This window comes from Seriola aureovittata, chromosome 4 (genome assembly GCF_021018895.1).
Source record: "Seriola aureovittata isolate HTS-2021-v1 ecotype China chromosome 4, ASM2101889v1, whole genome shotgun sequence".
NCBI lineage: Eukaryota > Metazoa > Chordata > Actinopteri > Carangiformes > Carangidae > Seriola > Seriola aureovittata.
In genome coordinates this window covers 23342006-23359660 of record NC_079367.1, presented here as the reverse complement: position 1 = coordinate 23359660, position 17655 = coordinate 23342006, and the positions used below count along the sequence as shown (strand labels likewise).

General features: G+C 41.1%; 1 protein-coding gene across 4 annotated transcripts; it reads left to right on the top strand.

The window, feature by feature from the left end:
- The first annotated feature begins 445 nt into the window (after window positions 1–445).
- LOC130167347 (tripartite motif-containing protein 3-like) lies at window positions 446–17608 on the top strand. 4 transcript variants are annotated; one of them, XM_056373443.1, is made up of 13 exons: window positions 446–601; window positions 10324–10496; window positions 11124–11364; window positions 11567–11718; window positions 11848–12028; window positions 12237–12966; window positions 13219–13322; window positions 13421–13588; window positions 13680–13848; window positions 14411–14470; window positions 14714–14784; window positions 15180–15320; window positions 15424–17608. In XM_056373443.1, the coding sequence occupies exons 2-13, from the start codon at window positions 10351–10353 to the stop codon at window positions 15574–15576; spliced, it is 2316 nt and encodes a 771-aa protein (XP_056229418.1). In that variant the 5' UTR covers window positions 446–601; window positions 10324–10350; the 3' UTR covers window positions 15577–17608. The 4 variants fall into 4 exon arrangements, 3 of the variants coding, with proteins under 3 accessions (XP_056229418.1, XP_056229420.1, XP_056229419.1); XM_056373444.1 differs by lacking the exon at window positions 446–601 and adding an exon at window positions 7422–8074; XR_008827277.1 differs by lacking the exon at window positions 14714–14784 and having other exon boundaries at window positions 15424–15561.
- The last annotated feature ends 47 nt before the right edge of the window (window positions 17609–17655 follow it).

Genomic DNA, 17655 nt, shown 5'->3' with positions numbered 1-17655 from the left:
CGTCATAGACTCTACATAGTGATTAGCAATTTCCCTGTTTACTGTTAAAAAAAATGTGAGAAACTCATGAGGCAAGTTCTAAGAGAATATAACATGAAACATGCTGTGAAACTCTCAAGGCACCGGTTTTGCCTGATTGTTTTATTCAGTGGCATATACCTTTTGTCTTTACGCTCCAATAATTCTTTGTAACCTAATAATTCAAAGCTTTAAGGTAATAAACTGCACCCTTTGTCCTTTTAAGGGAACTGGGTGGTATCTAAGGAAGCCAAACCCCTTTGCACCAGTCAGACTGTATCCCTCAGTCAGTTCCTGAGATTTCACTCTTTTGCATATTCCCTGCCCCCTCCATATGCTATTGGGTTCCTCAACTCCTCCCATCAGCCATCTGACCAATACTGCATGTAAGCCACTCCCCTAATCTCCTCCTTTCCCTTCTCCTCTTCCTTACTGTCCCCTTCTTCTCCCAGACAGACCCTGCCCTTTCCTTTCTGTCGCCTGGTCTGTGGATTCTGTTGTAGAGGATTGGGACACTGACAATGGGAAGATTTCTCCACGGCCTGCAATGCTGACACTCCACTCCCTCCTGCTGGGAATACATGTGAGTACAATCCGGTCATTCACTGTTTTTTGTTTTTTTTATGGTATCGTATTTCTGCTTTCTCATCTTGTTTGTGCCGTTATCTGAAGATCCTCAATAATACAATGACTGAGATGGGAGCAGATGAATAATTGATTACTCTGTCCCATCCAGCATCTGTGCATTGGTAAATCACAGACATGGGGTAGCCATGGTGTCCTCTCTGTTGTGATATATTCTATTTTTATTATACATCAGTCATGGAAAACATGAAGTAAATGCGTTTTATTCCAGCCTCGTTTAAGAGCAACTGTTGCACTAAAAAGTCTACTGCTCTGATTCTTTAATGCTTCCTCAACCAGCCCACACACTTCTCCATTTTAGCTCCTAGGCAGCCCTGGCTGCCGCTCTATGGCAGGTGGGCATCTCTGCTGCAGTCTGAGGGCTGGGCTCTGGAAGCAAGCATACATGCTCTTTTGTTTAGAGGATTAGTGATCTTTCACTGGTTTTCTGATCTGAATTTGTATGGGGTATACTGCTGGGAAGCTATGTGAGGAACATGTGAATCAGCGTGTTGTTTGCTTATGTCACTCTGTGTGTTGCATTGTACTGCAGCAACAGCCAATGCATCATTTTAACACCTCTGGCCTAGTCTGTGAGCAGATGGTTCAGTGGTTCCTTATTGATTGGTCTTTTGTTCGGGAAGATGGCTCATCCCCATCTTTGTGTAAAACTATCTCAAAAGTCACATGCTGGATGAGTGCAGCTGATGGAAATGTTTGGCTGGTTTTGCTCTGCTGGCTGCCTGCTCTGGGTCACAGCGAGGTTGCAGACGGTCCTGGATGCTTTGCCTGAGGGCAGATAATTAGCCGCGGTAACGTGTCTGTCTTAGGGCTTCGGAGTTCAATTCAGTTTCTAATACATGGACTTAGAGTTTCAGATCATGTCAGTGTTCTTTAAGTAGTCAGGCCCAGCAGCAGCCCAGACACAGTTTTAGTACACAAAGAATTGTTTGAACACATCTCTGTAAATGAACTAATAACCAAGTGTAGGCTGTCAAAGTGGAGCTTGTGACCAGTGATCAGATACAGAATGACCTTTGAATACTAATTTGGCCAAAGATAGACATGTGGCAGTAATAAAGATGTAGCACAAACCCTACTTGATGTCAAAATCAATTCCCTCTGCACCCATGCAAAAGAGAAGATAGGCAGATTGATTAATTGGTTGTAAATAGTTAGATTGATCAAGATAATTTGATCCTGGTCCTTAATATTCAGTGATTTAATGACTTTCATCTGCAGATTGTATCACCCTTGTGTGAATGAGGCCTGTGACAATAAATTTTACTGGGGTTATTTTCTTAACCTGTGCAACTGAAATTAAAATATAACTGAATTCAATTTCAAGTGAAATAATTAATCTGGCTCCTCATTTAAATTTAAAATTTATTGTCTCGTTAAACTAATTTACTACAGAACATGAGTGTGGATCTTTATACCACTCACTTGAGCTTTACTACTTGTCACCATAAGGTCTATAGAAAACCAAACAACTGAACTGAACTGAACTGTAGGTACTAATGTTAACCTTATTGCAGTGTAATAACTTCGTAATTAGCTTTTGAGAAAGTCAAGAATAATGATAAACATACTGTTTTTTTATTTTTCTATTATTTCTGTTTTAAATCTCCCCCTTAATAAAAATGGTTCATGGCTCATTTTCAGACCAGGAACTGCATATCCATATTGATTGTAGCATTGATTGTATTCTGCTCATTATACTGTGTGTACACTCAAGATTCATCAAATCTAATCATCTGACTCTGTCATTTTCCCTCCTTCAAGATGGATTTTCCTGAACCACTTGTTTATGGCTTGGCCATTTTCATTGAAGTCAGCACTTTCAGCAGTTGAGGTCATTTTCCTCAAGTCCTGTGGCATCATAATGATATCATAACCTTTTGAAGAAAGATGCAGTCACATCAGACATGACACAATGGATTAAATAAATATTAGATGAGTTTTTATGAGGCTGCAGAGCAATAATTTTTAGTCTAAACTTCACATCAATACCACAGCACCAAAGTGTGTTGTTTTATGTCTCTGAGTATTTGGCATGGTAAGCAGAACACAAATGATGCAGTGCTTCCAGGAATGACAAAATGACAGCCATTTTTAACATTAATAGTTACTGTGTTTAACACGTGACAGCATTACAATTAATGAACGCAAATCCTTGTTATTTAAATGTCACAAATCTCACATATATTTTTAAATATTTTTCTTCATTACGATGTTGCTCAGTGGAGCAGCAGCACTAATACAGTACATTTCATCATTTCATCAAACTACACACTTGTGTTGCTCACTAAACCATCATCAAACAATTCATTACACATTCTGAATATTTACTAGTCATGTTGTGAAGTCATTTACATTTTGTTAAGGATTTGCAACACCACCAACTCTTCATAATGCACACTGACCGGTAATCAAATAGTCAAGCTAAACGTTGCCAGTGTATTCGGGCAGGACTGCATGTACCAGACATTATGTGATCATCTGAGTCATCATATGAGACACCACAGTCACTATAGCTCTTACTGCAGGTGGACAAGGGTCGCAGACAGCAGCCTGTGCCTGTGCACCGATCGTCCTTTTATAAAATCTGCAGTGCATGTTGTGCCTGCATACACACTGCCTGCACGCCGCATTGTCTTCTGCCAGCCTTTGTGATAGTGGGCTCACAGGGAGAGACCCAGATGTCTCCTGACTGCCTCTTTGTGTCAATGTTGATTAAAAACTCTGCTGACTATTGTAGTTGACATGATGTGGTCACTTTCTCCCATCCTCACTTGTTAGTTGTCAGACCTTATCAATCTCATGTCAGCAGAGAAAAAGATATAAGATGACTACAGTGTTAGTCCTTTTGAAGTATAGTAAGTAATTAAACTTCACAGTGCGAGTCAGTTTCTACACTTTTGAATGTTTCCAGTGTGCAGATTTTGTCAGCAAATTGTAGTTGGGCATTAGTAATTCATGCAAATGTATTCCTACGCACTCAGACTCAGGAAGTCAGGCAAGCATAGAATATAAATACAAACACTGAGCCCACTTATGGGTAAGATGAACTCCAGGAAAACAATATAACATGAAACCAACAGCAGTGGTTCAACTTGTTGTGCCTTATGTTGAGACTTATACATTATGTCCACACACTGTTTTTCTTTCATTATGTGAAACCCCAATGTCCACTGCCATGACTGTTCTGACAGAGACTGATGCATTGAGGCAGATTCCTTCATCAGATGCAGTGAGGTGTAATGGGAGCTTGTTAGTTTGACGAGCAGAGGTTTCTGTGTTGTGTGAGTAATGACTGATGAGTCATCATAGAGCCAGGCACCCTTGCTGGCCCCTCAGCAGCCCCTCCACACTTTCCAAAACACAGAGATGTACCTTCAGAGATTTGATTCTCTAGATTTCTCGTGGTTCAGGTCTACATCAGCCTTGTTGTTCTAAACAGCACAAGGGCTCTCTGGCTTGTTTAATGTTAGTACAAATTGGACAATGCAATCAGTTATGCTTGACCTGTGTCTGAATTGGATTCCATCAGATATTGCTGCAAATTGACATAATGATCACAAGTTTCCCATTTGTTCGTACATTTACTGCCCAGAGAAAAAAAAAAAACAATCTTCAGAATGCTTTTGAGTAAATCATATGGATGGTTAAATCTCAAACAGATAAGATACAGTATTTGCAGCAATGCAGATGAGATGTGACCTTTACAGTAACGTGGAAAGGAGTTCACATGTTGTTTGTCTTATGTAATTTATGGACAGTAATAAGTCCCTGTGGTAAAGCTCATTTAAAGTCTCTGGTACACAGCTGTCTTTCTCACTTTTACTGTTTCTTCTCCTTCCTCTCCTCCTCTCCCAGTCGAACACAGAAATTTCTTCATCGCACTCTACACGCTTCCTTAAAACTTTGCAAAATTAATCAGTAATGGTGAGTTTGTTCAAATTAGATTTAGGCTGATTCTGCATAGGCCGAGAGTACACAGGGACGATTACTGCATGGTGACACATGCGTGGTGACACAACAGATGTGGATGGAAGCTTAAAGTACAGTCTCTATTTAAACACAGTATTGACAGCACATCATCAAGGGACAACACTTCCCACTTCAGGTCTGAACCTTTGCCCATGTTTACTGGTCTGACTGCTGAGATAAACTGCTGGAAAAGTCTTAAGTCTGTTAGTCTGATGTCATCACTGCTGTGGTGACATGTAATGCAGATATCACTGGGGAGACTTCTTTGAAATAATGGTGAACATAATATAACACAAGTACAAAAATAGTAAACTGATAATACTGAAACACAGACTAAAGATACTAGATGCAGTTGAAGGTTCTTGCCTCTTACTCAAACAGGAGCAGAGGAAGGGAAGAGAAAAATACTTTTATGGGCCTTGAAGTGCAAACATCCTGGATTCCTGAATAGTCATAGCTGGGGAATGATTTTAACAATCTACAAATTACAGCCTGCTTGAAGGACCAGTTTACAACTTATCCATTGCAATTTACTGGCTTTCTGTGAAATAATATCACAAGCACATGATATTAATGGACATGTGGATAACTATGGAGCACAGTTAATTGCTTTGAATATCACTTTGATAATTTTGCATGTGATTTTGCATGCTAACATGATATGTAGAGATATCAGACAATATCCTTATTAATATTATAATAATGATATCACTGATCAACAATTATACCCAGCGCTTGCATTAGACTTTTTTGTTTCATCAGCCAAGTTGCCTGTCACCACTCCCAGTACAATGGAGTGAATGGAATTTAACTTGTAATGGTCAAAGCATCAGCATCAGCAACAGCAACATTTCTTTCTAGAACCATTTCCCCGTTAGTCAAGATAATCCTGTGTTGTTGTGAACAGTTTTTATTAGGAACAATTTTCTATCAAGAAAAAAAAGCAATAAATAGTGGGTTGTATCTTGTGGATTTACTTTTATGAACTGACCCAATAAAGAAAACATTTAAATTCATATTAAACTGATTTTTAACTAGCTGAAATTAAGCAAGTTTAATTTTACTTACTTTTTGGTAATGAAAAACTTTTAAGGGCTCATACTTTGGGAATAGCCTGACTTACCCAAGAGGCTGTATTTTGTATGGTCTCGCCACAGAATCTTATGTAATAGGTCTCATAAATGATTAAAAACTGGGTGAGAGAAGTAGATCGTCTGTTATCCAGTCTGACAAATTTTGGGTGATTCTAAGTGGAGCGTTTTGTCATCCACAAAAGATAACATCACTCATCCTATCCATTAGTCACAGGCCAAAAAAGGTCTTTCTTTTATTTATTTCACTTTACATGGTAGTGAAATGTACGGCACTAGCAAGCGTGCGTCACTACTTTTTGTATTATGGAGGACAAAGAAGCTTTAGAGTGATGATTTGCAGAAAGCATGGCAGTTTTCTAGTCCAGGAATACACAACTCGCAACTGCAAAAACAAACAGTGCTTTAGGGGAGAGGTGACGAAGAGTGGAGCATGGATAGTATCCCTACCCTTGTGCAGCCGACGAAATCCAAGCGGATAAAGCTGAGAGCAATGTTCTCTCTCAACGTGAGCTCGTGTTGCTCAAATCCAACTAAACTATTCATATTGCAAGTCCCTGTCAGGAGAAAGATGTTTAGCACACAAGCAACTCATCTCAAATATGGAATACCTTCTTATAGTCTGGTCCATGAACAAGCAATGATGGACGTCACTGCTTCACTGGTAATAGCACTCAGGTAGTGCCAGGCCAAGTTTATGTGCATTTACAGTATCGAGGCATGTGGTCTAACTCAGATTGGAGTTGATCGGGCTTGATGGTGCCAATCGGAGTCTGCGAGACACACTAATCCAGATGGCAGACGGGGTCTGACCCTGCAGGAGGACGTTAAGCCACTTAACTGTAATGCAAGGTGAGAGTGGCAGGTGCTTTGCAGCCGAATTTACAAACATTCACATTGTGTGGATTTCCTGCAGGCATCATGTTGCACTGTGACAGATACAGTGCGGAGAGAAAAAACACTGTTGCACGCTGACTTGGATGATTGACCTCATCCGTATGAAGTGCTGATCGTACAGTTCCAGTGACAAAGCCTTGAAGAGGATATCTGGTCACATGCTGCCTCATTCAGTGAAGTCTACACCTAAATCTGCAGTATGATTTAGGTCTGCAGTCTGTACTCTACTGTCACTCTAATACTTCTGTTATTTTTAGATTTATCAGTCTTAGGAAGGTTTTGCTGCATGTAAATCTGGGAATAACTAAGCCCCTTAGAGCTTTGCCACAAAGGCTTGTAAAGTTTCATATTTAAACCATCTGCAGTTATTTCTGTTTATATTTGCTCTTTTTGCTCATATAATATGTCTCATTTTTGAGCACATGCACAGCTACCAAGGGTGACTGCTTTTAAAGAAAGATCCTCTTTCTGTGGTGAGGCGAGTGGGAGGAACTTAGCTGAGGAGGGCTGCTGAGGGAGCGGACAGGCAGGGAGGAAGGGAAGCATAGGGGGGGAAGCCAGCCGAGATGGGAGGAGCCTGAGGGCTTTGGCTCCTCAAGCTTCCTCCTGATGTCACCGTTCAGCTGCTGTAATTCAGTGTCCATGTGAAGGGAAGGCAGCCCAGATAGGGGAGGGCTTTTGAGGGGAGACAAGGGGAGGGGGGGAAGGCAGAGAGGGTGGGGAAAAGGTTGGTTGTGTGGACAGTGAAAGGGCTCGGCAGAGCTCCTTAGTCAGTAGGCCTTGTAATCACTTGGCAAGTAGCAACAATGGGGCCAGCGTGCCTAAGAAAATCCCCATCTGCAAGATGTCTGGGACTGAGATCAGGCCTGCTAACTATGAGTGCATTTATGTGACTGAGAGAGAGACAAGAGAAAGGAGGAAGAGAGCTGAAGGGAGGAAAAGATGTGGGGTGGTGAGCTGTGAGTAGAGCTGGAATGCCATTGTTAGAGCTCGCAGAAAGGGACAGCTGCCTCTGAGGCCTGCTAGCTCATGTGAGACAGGCAACCCAGCTCACCGTCACTCCCCCCCCTCCCCCTTCATCTCCCCGCAGACAGACAGACAGGTGGTGCCTGAACTCAGCCAGCTGGGAGTCAAGGGAAGGAACTAGGAGGAATTTGGGGAGTGGTATTTTAAAGCTTCCTCTCCTTACTCTCAAGAAAAAGGGCCTAGCTATATTTGTCAAGGCACTGTTCGGAGCTGAAAGACAGACTGTGGGAAGCTTTGGCTCTTGGTGCTGGATGTCGTGCAGGCCTGATAATTTGAACCATCCCGGGTCAGACTGGGGGAGCAGTTGTGAAGATGCAACTTCAAAGTAGAGATTATAAATCCTGCTGGTGGATCAGTGGATCAAAAATGAGGCAAGGCTGAAGAATTGTACAGTCACGGGGCTGTGACGCATGAAGATGTGATGGGTGAGTTGACATCGCTCTTTAAGGAAAGGTTTGTGTGTGTTTTCTTAGGATTACTTAGATTTAGACGATGGCTTTTAGCTGGGTTATTAATTGCAGTTATGTAACATTAAACTAATAGTGAATCTCTCTCAGTTGATAGAATAATTTATAATGTGCTGGTCTTTTGCCTGGTCTGTGTCCTTGAGGTGTATTCAGTTGCAATAAATGGGATTTTCTTTCCACATCCATATCCATATACTTATCCATATGATGTACTTTTTCTTTTCTTGAATCCTTTCTCTGCTACATCAATATTATATATCACCAGTGACTGAATAATGATGTTTTACAGTTACTGATGATTTACTATATTCTGATCCACAAGCCTGTTTTTGGAATAAAGATAATATCCGTTCTCAAATTGAAGTTCACTTTTAGGTTTGTTCCTTTGTAGATAAATCAAGTCAAAAATGACACTTGTGAAATCCACAATTCAAGTTGTTACATTCCACTGCTCTCAGCCTCAAACTGATTATATTAGCACAATTATTTCAAGCACAGTGTGTCTTTGTGGGATATCTAAAGCTATAAATATGAATGTAAAGTAGGCAAGTTAACCTTTTCACAGAAAGTTCCCATGGTTTTTATATTCTTTGTTCGGGAAGTGATTTTTCACTATAGTGCAGATAACCTTCTCCGAGTAACAGTGACTGACACAATGTGCTGCAGGAGATGATGGCTTCCAGTGTTTGTTTGTTTTGTTGGTTGGAGCCATTATGAAGAATGTATGAGCATCCACGACTATACTTTAAAAGGTCCACATCCCAAAACCATAATCAGGCAGGATGTTGCTGTTACAAAGGAAAAAGAGAAACCAGCTGTGTGTAGGATGAGTAGCTTCCTAGTCAGCCTACGTAGCATCCAAAGTTTTTACAGAGCAATACATTCAACTTTTTAGGGCCTGACAGTTATTATTAAATTTATGTGCTTTCTGTTTGAAATGATAAATGAATGTGCCTTGCATGAGTTTTTTTCAGTAATTCAGCATGTCAGTACTCGTCATGCCAGTGATGACACAGACTTTGTTTTACACCACTCCTGGAATTTTCACCGTACAAGTACTTCATCTCATTCAAGAGGCACAATGCAGTCTCAAGGTTATAAGAGGATGGTGCATTACAGTCGGGGACAGTGACAACAAGAGCAGCATGTGAAATGCAGAGAAAACTACAAAGAGCTAATGGCTAATGACGTGCTCTCTGCGATGCTTTTACTCAGTTCACTGACAAAAGGTGTATTAGAAGACAGAAGATCTCTGAGAGAAAGCCTTGACGCACACAAACACTAGTCTCTGATTTTGTACAGCTGAATTGAACAAAAGTACTAAAGTAATGTTACAATACAAGATAACCGCAAAAACTGACCAATGGCTGGAATGATATTACATAAACTATAGATAGATAGATAGATAGATAGATAGATAGATAGATAGATAGATAGATAGATAGATAGATAGATAGATAGATAGATAGATACTTTATTTATCCCCTAGTGGAAATTCATGATGCTGGTTTGTCAGCAGTATTTATTGACCACATTAAAGCAGCGTGTCTGTGTCTTTGATGTAATCCTTTATATGCTTATTTACAATATGACAGATGTACAACATGCCATTGGCACACTGAGATAATCTGTGCTTGACCCAGTGATACAGTTTCATGTAACAGCAAATCTGCCATCTGAACAGAGATTCAGCAGGCACCCACTAATAAAACAAAAGGCATGGTTTATGGTAAAATAATGTCAGGAATAAAACTTACTTATGCACTTTTTTTGTTGACAGCATAACATATACTGTACCTCTAACACCACTGTAAACACAGACATGTTGGCTCCTAGACTGCATAGTTGTCTTGGCTGAGGGTTCTGCCTTGTGGTGTTTATCACATGTATTAATTTTTCTTCTGCTGCATTAACTTGATTAGGATTTTCACTTAAAAAGTTAAACAACCTCTGGCAATACGGGTGTTTGTAAAAAAAAAGAAAAAGAAAGCGGCTCATCCTACAAACAGAAGGGAGGGAAAGCATAAAATGCCAGCAGATACAGGACTTGGATGAGGTTTCATAATGTTAACAGCATAATGACTCATTTCTTCCTTGTGCTCATGCTGAGGGTAAGCAAATACGCCCTCCCCACCCTTGCCCTCGTTTGAATGTTTCCTCAAGGCTTTCCTGACCTTTCTCCTGTTTCTTCCTCCCTGTGTGTGCAGGTTAAGTGGTCCCTGTGCCCCCTTTGAATGTCCGTCACTATGGCTAAGCGAGAGACTGGCAGCACCAGCCCTGTGGTCAGGCAGATAGACAAGCAGTTCCTGGTCTGCAGCATCTGTTTGGACCATTATCACAACCCCAAGGTCCTTCCCTGCCTGCACACCTTCTGTGAGAAGTAAGCTCTTAATCAATCAGTCAAGCTTTATTTGCACAGCACCGTTCATACAGTACAGTTCAAAGTACAGTTCAGGTGACTTACAGTAGAAAACAAAAAACAGTAAAGCAATAAAATGTTTTCAAGCTAAATTAAAAGATGAAAGACTTTTAACCATTTTAGGACAATATGTATTAGAATTTATGCTTTTTATACTTAATTCAGAAGCAGAGCACATAGGAAAAGACATATTAATAGTTTAATGCATTATATAGTTCTTTGTATTAACTCCACTTCATTTCATTAACTGGGATACATTAACAGGATGCTTAAAGATGTTATGTGTAATGGCCCAAAATCACGCCACTTACACCAGCTATTCTCTCATCATTGTGGCTTCTGCATGATGTAAGGCACCAACCACTCTGAACTTGGCTGCAGGAAAACAGACAGCATACTTTATGGCACAGCATTGTTGGCAGCAAGCACTGATTTCCACAGCTTTGCTTTGCAGTTCTTATAAATAATTTGGTGCTCTGTTGTGCCCAGTAAAAAGTGGACCAGACGGCCCTTATCCTCTAAGAAAGAGGTGCTAAACTGCTGCTTCAGCCCTGTAATTCATTTCTTTTGCATCTTGTCTCTGTGTAGATGTCTACAGAACTACATCCCTCCCCAGTCTTTGACGCTGTCCTGCCCAGTATGCAGACAGACCTCTATCTTGCCAGAGAAGGGTGTGGCCGCCCTGCAGAATAATTTCTTCATCACAAACCTAATGGAGGTATTACAGCGAGACCCAGAGTGCAGCCGACCTGAGGCCTGCAATGTTCTTGAGTCAGCCAGTGCAGCCACAGCTTGTCAGCCTCTCTCTTGCCCCAACCATGAGGGCAAGGTAAGTTAAAACAAAAGGACAGGGGGTTTTATATAACAGGTAAAAATCTGTTAGAGATCAACCGCCAAGTTCATGAAAACACTGTCTGCTTTTACAAGATGTATATGATGAATATTTTATCTGATATGTGTTGAAATCTAAACCAATTAACCCACAGAAATATGACGTTCCATTGTCTCTTGCTCCACTGCACCATCTGCAGGTGATGGAGTTTTACTGCGAGTCGTGTGAAACAGCCATGTGTCTGGAGTGTACAGAAGGAGAACACAGGGAACATGTGACAGTTCCTCTGAGGGATGTGCTCGAACAACATAAGTCAGCACTTAAAAATCAGCTGGACACTGTGCGCAACAGGTACAATTTTCAGAGCTGTAATCCATAATGGATCATGTCATAGTATTTGAAAAGATCTTGGAAATGCTGCAAAGAATTAGCTAATTTAAAAGTTTTTTATTGTGCTCTTCTCTTGCTTTCATCTGACAGACTACCTCAGTTGACGGCTGCCATTGAGCTTGTGAATGAAATCTCCAAGCAGCTTACAGAGAGGAAAAATGAGGCAGTGACTGAAATCAGTGACACTTTTGATGAGCTGGAGAAGGCCTTACACCAGCGCAAGACTGCTCTCATTACTGAGGTGGAAAACATCTGCAGCACTAAGCAGAAGGTCAGAGCTTTTTCAATTTTTTTCTTTTAATGGTAGAGATTGAACATTTGTCAAGTCAATGTTTATTAATTTAACGCCAAATCACAACAGGTGTTATCTCAAGGCACTTTTCAAACAGAGCAGGTCTAGACCATATTTTATTGCAATGTTCCACATTTTAGTACATGCATCACTGACTGTCTGCTTCTGCCTCTTTGGATATTCTTAGGTGCTTCAAGCACAGCTGACCTCTTTGCTTCAGGGCAAAGAAAACATTCAAAGCAGCTGCAACTTCACAGAGCAGGCCCTGAGCCATGGCAGTGCCACTGAGGTCCTGTTGGTCCAGAAACAAATGGGTGAGCGGGTCAGCGCCCTGGCGCGACACAGCTTTCCCGAATATCCCCATGAAAATGGACATCTGGAATGCCAGGTCGAGACGGATGGACTGAGGCGCTCCATCCAGAACCTGGGAGTCCTGATCACAACAGGGGCTGTAGGCCATACTAGTGTTGCCACCGGTGAAGGCCTGAGACATGCACTGGTCGGCCAGCACACCACCGTCACGGTCACTACTAAAGATAAGGATGGAGAACTGGTGAAGACTGGTAATGCCGCTCTAAGGGCAGAGATTATCTCTGCAGATGGAGTGTGCAATGAAGCTGAGGTGGCGGACAACAAAAATGGCACCTATGAAGTTGGATATACCATCCGCTCAGAGGGAGAATACTCCTTCTCTTTGCTACTATATGAACAGCCTGTGAGGGGGAGTCCATACCGTTTGCGTGCTGTCAAAGCGTCAGATGTCCTGCAGTCACCAGACGATGTGAAGAGAAGAGTGAAATCCCCGAGTGGAGGAGGAGGCCATGTTCGACAGAAGGCTGTGCGCAGGCCCTCCAGCATGTACAGCACCACCAAGAAAAAGGAAAACCCAATAGAGGATGAGCTGATCTACAGAGTGGGTGGGTTGAATAAGTGGCTACATCAGTAGTTAATTATGGGAACTGCTGTCTGAGCTGCATGATGTTTTTAATTTGAGTACCTGATGATGCAGAGTATTCAGTTTTAGACTCCCTCTGTGGCACAAAATAGTTCCCTCTGTTTCATCTGTCTGTTCAAACACCAAGTAAGAGCTAAATATTTCAAGAGATACTTTAAGTGAAGTACAGCTGAACTACACTCTGAAGCAGCCTAATGTCTTGTTGATATGACAGGAACAAGAGGGCGAGATAAAGGAGAATTCACCAACCTACAGGGCATCTCCACCTCCAGTAATGGTCGGATCGTGGTGGCAGACAGCAACAACCAGTGCATACAGGTCAGTGTGTATTTTTCTCTTGAGCTGCAATTAAAAAAAATGTAATGAATTATTTAATTGTTTAGTTTGTGGAGTAATTGAATTTTCTCTTTGTCCAGGTCTTCTCAAATGATGGGCAGTTTAAGATGAGGTTTGGTGTCAGAGGTCGTTCACCAGGGCAGCTGCAGCGCCCCACAGGGGTCACAGTGGACATGAATGGTGACATCATCGTAGCTGACTACGACAACAGATGGATTAGCATCTTCTCCTCGGATGGCAAGTTCAAGGTGAATGGTCTCAGGCAAGCAAAAACATGCTTTCACTGTACAACTTAAGGTTTTCCAATGAATAACCAAACCTCCCCTGTGGCTGTCACAGAACAAAATTGGTGCTGGACGACTGATGGGACCGAAAGGTGTGGCTGTGGATAAGAACGGACACATCATCACTGTTGATAATAAGGCCTGCTGTGTCTTCATCTTCCAATCAAATGGGAAGCTGGTGACGAAGTTCGGAGCCAGGGGAACATCAGACAGACACTTTGCAGGTAACTGTGTGCTACTTCAAGTGACCTACAGTTTGATCGTTTCATTAATAATATCTCTTATAGGAAACGACTGAGATGCACACCAGATGATGCTTCATGTTTCAGGGCATATGATTGGGCCAGATTTACAGATTTTATTTATGTTTGATTCTTTACAGGAATGTTTATTTGTAAAAAATATTTATTTAGCGATCAGCATGTTTCACACCTAACTACCTAATGTATGCATGTGTAGCTGCTTGTTTAATTATGGAGGTCAATGCGCAGTTAATGATTCTTTATTGTTGCATTGACAACCTTAAACTGTAAACAAACACCTGATCATCACAGTGCAAGGCGGAGCTGTAAACCAGCAAGAATTCATAATTCACACTAATGCATGAAAAAGATGTGATGTTGCTCCTCCTGCCTTTGCCCAAAATAACACTTAATAAGAATTGCTTGTGTTACTGGAGTCCCACATTGAACTGGCTTCAGTTGTTGCACAGACAGCAGTATTTCAGTTGAAACTCACCCGTTCTTTCAATTTCATTTCTCACTTGGACCTTTTCTTTTCTTTTAGAAAAAAGTGGTGCAAACATTGCACTGGAACAAAAGCTTAGTAAATCTGGCCCTGTTTTCAGTAAGTAATTAATTCACTGTGAGTGTGAACTAAAGAAATAAATCTCTGTTCTTTTACATGTTGATGCATCAGCTCTGTCGTGTCTCACGTCTTGTCCCACGTCAACTCTCCGAGTCTCATTGTGACCACTGTGTGTTTTGTTTTCAAAGTCCAAAAATAGTGCGGAACTTCCTCTCATGTGTTGTAAAGCAGTGGATGACGCATCTCTCCTTTGTCCTCCTCTGTCTCCTCTGCTGCTTCCAGGTCCTCACTTTGTGGCTGTAAATAACAAAAATGAAATTGTGGTAACAGACTTCCATAACCATTCAGTAAAGGTATGATTTGTTGCAAGTATGTGTGTACATTCTTTATTGTAGTAATCCTGTATTGGAAGTATTGTGAATAAATGGCTTTCAGGAAAAACAGTTTAGCTTGCCAAAGCTACAGCAAACCTTTTCTATCCACAATGATGTTGCAAGTCTTTCCAGGGTGCCTATAAAAAAACAATAATATACAGCAACTTAAAATCACTCAGTTTCAATGAAACAAAAACAAAGGCAGCACAACCAAACAACACCTAAAAACCGATTTCAGAAATTAAAAAGTAAACAGCTGTTGGCTATGTTGCTTTGCTTCCTATTTTCCTATTTTTATAATGTGTGTCCATATTTTTATAATGTGTGAGAGCAGAGTGTCATTCTCCCATTTTCCTGTTTAATCTCTCCTGCAGGTGTACAATGCAGATGGGGAGTTCCTGTTTAAATTTGGCTCCCACGGAGAGGGGAACGGACAGTTTAATGCCCCAACAGGCGTGGCTGTGGATGCCAATGGAAATATTATTGTTGCTGATTGGGGTAACAGTCGGATCCAGGTTAGCCTGACAAAACTACATGGCATTGAATGCGGAGAGCAAACTTGTGAGTATGTCACTCACTAACCCAATCTGTCCCTTTTTATGCTGTGTTACCAACCAGGTGTTCGACAGCTCAGGGTCCTTCCTGTCCTACATCAACACATCAGCGGACCCCCTTTATGGCCCCCAGGGCCTGGCCCTCACATCTGATGGTCATGTGGCGGTGGCAGACTCTGGAAACCACTGCTTCAAGGTCTACCGCTACCTGCAGTAGAGACCCGAGAAAGCCATCCTCACCACTGCAAGCACTGACAACGACACAACCAATGTATTCCACAGGGTGCAATGACCTTTCCAATACAGCCTTTTGATGTGCACATCAGCTGATCTCCCGGATATGATTAAGTGTCTGAACCTGTGTTTACTCTTTATGATGTGTATTGAAGGTTGATTTTAAAGTTGGGTGACGTAGCGTCCTTGGGACAAGTAATGGACATAAAGCTATGGACCGGTTTTAGAGAATGTGCGAAAGCATTATTGTGTGTTGTACACTGTATTATTACACCACACTTTCTGTGAGACCGGACAGGGTAGGAGATAGATTGAAGTATTTAATGAGCCATAACTTGTCCAAATGCATGAAGTTTTATTTTATCTTAATGCCTAGGCGACAACACAGTGTACCCATCGGTTGCTTTTCTCATGAACTAGTTAATGCTTACAGTGAAATGAACAGCGCTACGCTTCTCTAGCAACGAAATGTAAAATTTCTCATTTACTGACATCTCACATACAAATGTCACCACCATCTGTGCATTGATTTGCTGTATGTACTGTACATACATAAATGTATATTGTGTATATTAGATGACTCGGTATGTATGTGCTATGATTTTGAAACACACAGCCTTTTGGCTATTCAGAGAGCAGCAGTCAAGGATTCCAGGATTTTAAACATGTGTGTATGGCAGCTGTTAAAAAGTGTGCTTTTGAGACATACCCAGCACATGCTTAAAAGAAGAAGTGTGTCATATTTATTGCTAATGTAAGCAGCACAATAATCATTTTTGTTAATATCTGTTGTTTTAAAGGGAAAAAAAAACAAACAAAATGAAAAAAAATGCTAATTTATTTTATTTTATACACTAGTTCAGCATTTACAAATTATTTTTCTAAATTGATGTGCTTTTTTTTCATTTGAGCTTCACACTTTATCCCTCCACCTTGAAGGGAAATTCCACCTTAAAGCAGAATTCAGTGTCCCCCCCTCACATCTGAAAAATTTAGATCAGTGTTTTGGCACATGAGCAGCTCTTTTCCAAAGCTTCAAACCCATCTTAACTTTCATTTGGGATGTCATCAAAAAAGAGAGTTTTCTAAGTTTCTCTGCTGAGGATGAATGGCTCAAGATATGGGTTCATAGAATGATCATTTTGCCTTTAACAATTGAAGAGCTTTATTCATTGAAGTGCTAACAGATCCAAACTAGAAATAATACAAATATCTCAGGAAATCCATCCAAATTAGGTCACTGTATCAATAGGACAACTTTAAATACTTTGATGGTATCATAGATTTTGAGGGAGACATTGGGAGCTTGTGAGAAAACCGTTGTACAAATGTAGGCTGGATCCAAGACCATAAAAAATATTGGGATGGAATATGAATTCTGTTTTACCATTTTTGTCTGTTTGTTTGTCTTTCTTTCACATAGGAAACAGTTACAAAAGTATTAAACGATAACTTATTAGATGGCATTTGCCAGCAAACTCATCCACGCTTCGCTTTAGAAAACACTCGCCTCTGATTCTGTCTGTTAAGCAATCTAACAAAACGCTGTTAGATCTGAGTTTCTGCCTGCACTACATCAAGCCATGACTCCATAAGAAAACTTGTACCAGTAGAGCTGTTGCTGCTCTTGCTCCTCCCAGTGTTCATTCTGTGTCATATGAAAGCCTGGTGCCAGAGCAGAAGAGGGACGGGTGCAGGAAGAATGTAACTTCCTGGTCTGATATAATTACCCACAGCACTGTGCTTAAATACCCGAACACCAACATTCACCCTCCCCAGTGTGGATTTTTTTCTTAGCTACAGGATGTGACCTGCTTTCACCAGTCAAGTCAACCAGGAAGCTGCTGTTTTTCATGCACCTGATCTGATGTTTGACTTGTTGCCAAACAGGAGCCCAGACATCTTTAACGAGTCAAAGGCCCATTTTACCCTTACGCTGTTTGTGTCACACCAATACAAACAACTTTGTTTTCTCTATGAATATGCACTGGTAATAAAAGCACATGGTTTACTGAGTTGTATATGTATGTGATTATTCATTATGCTTGAGGTGATCTGCTTT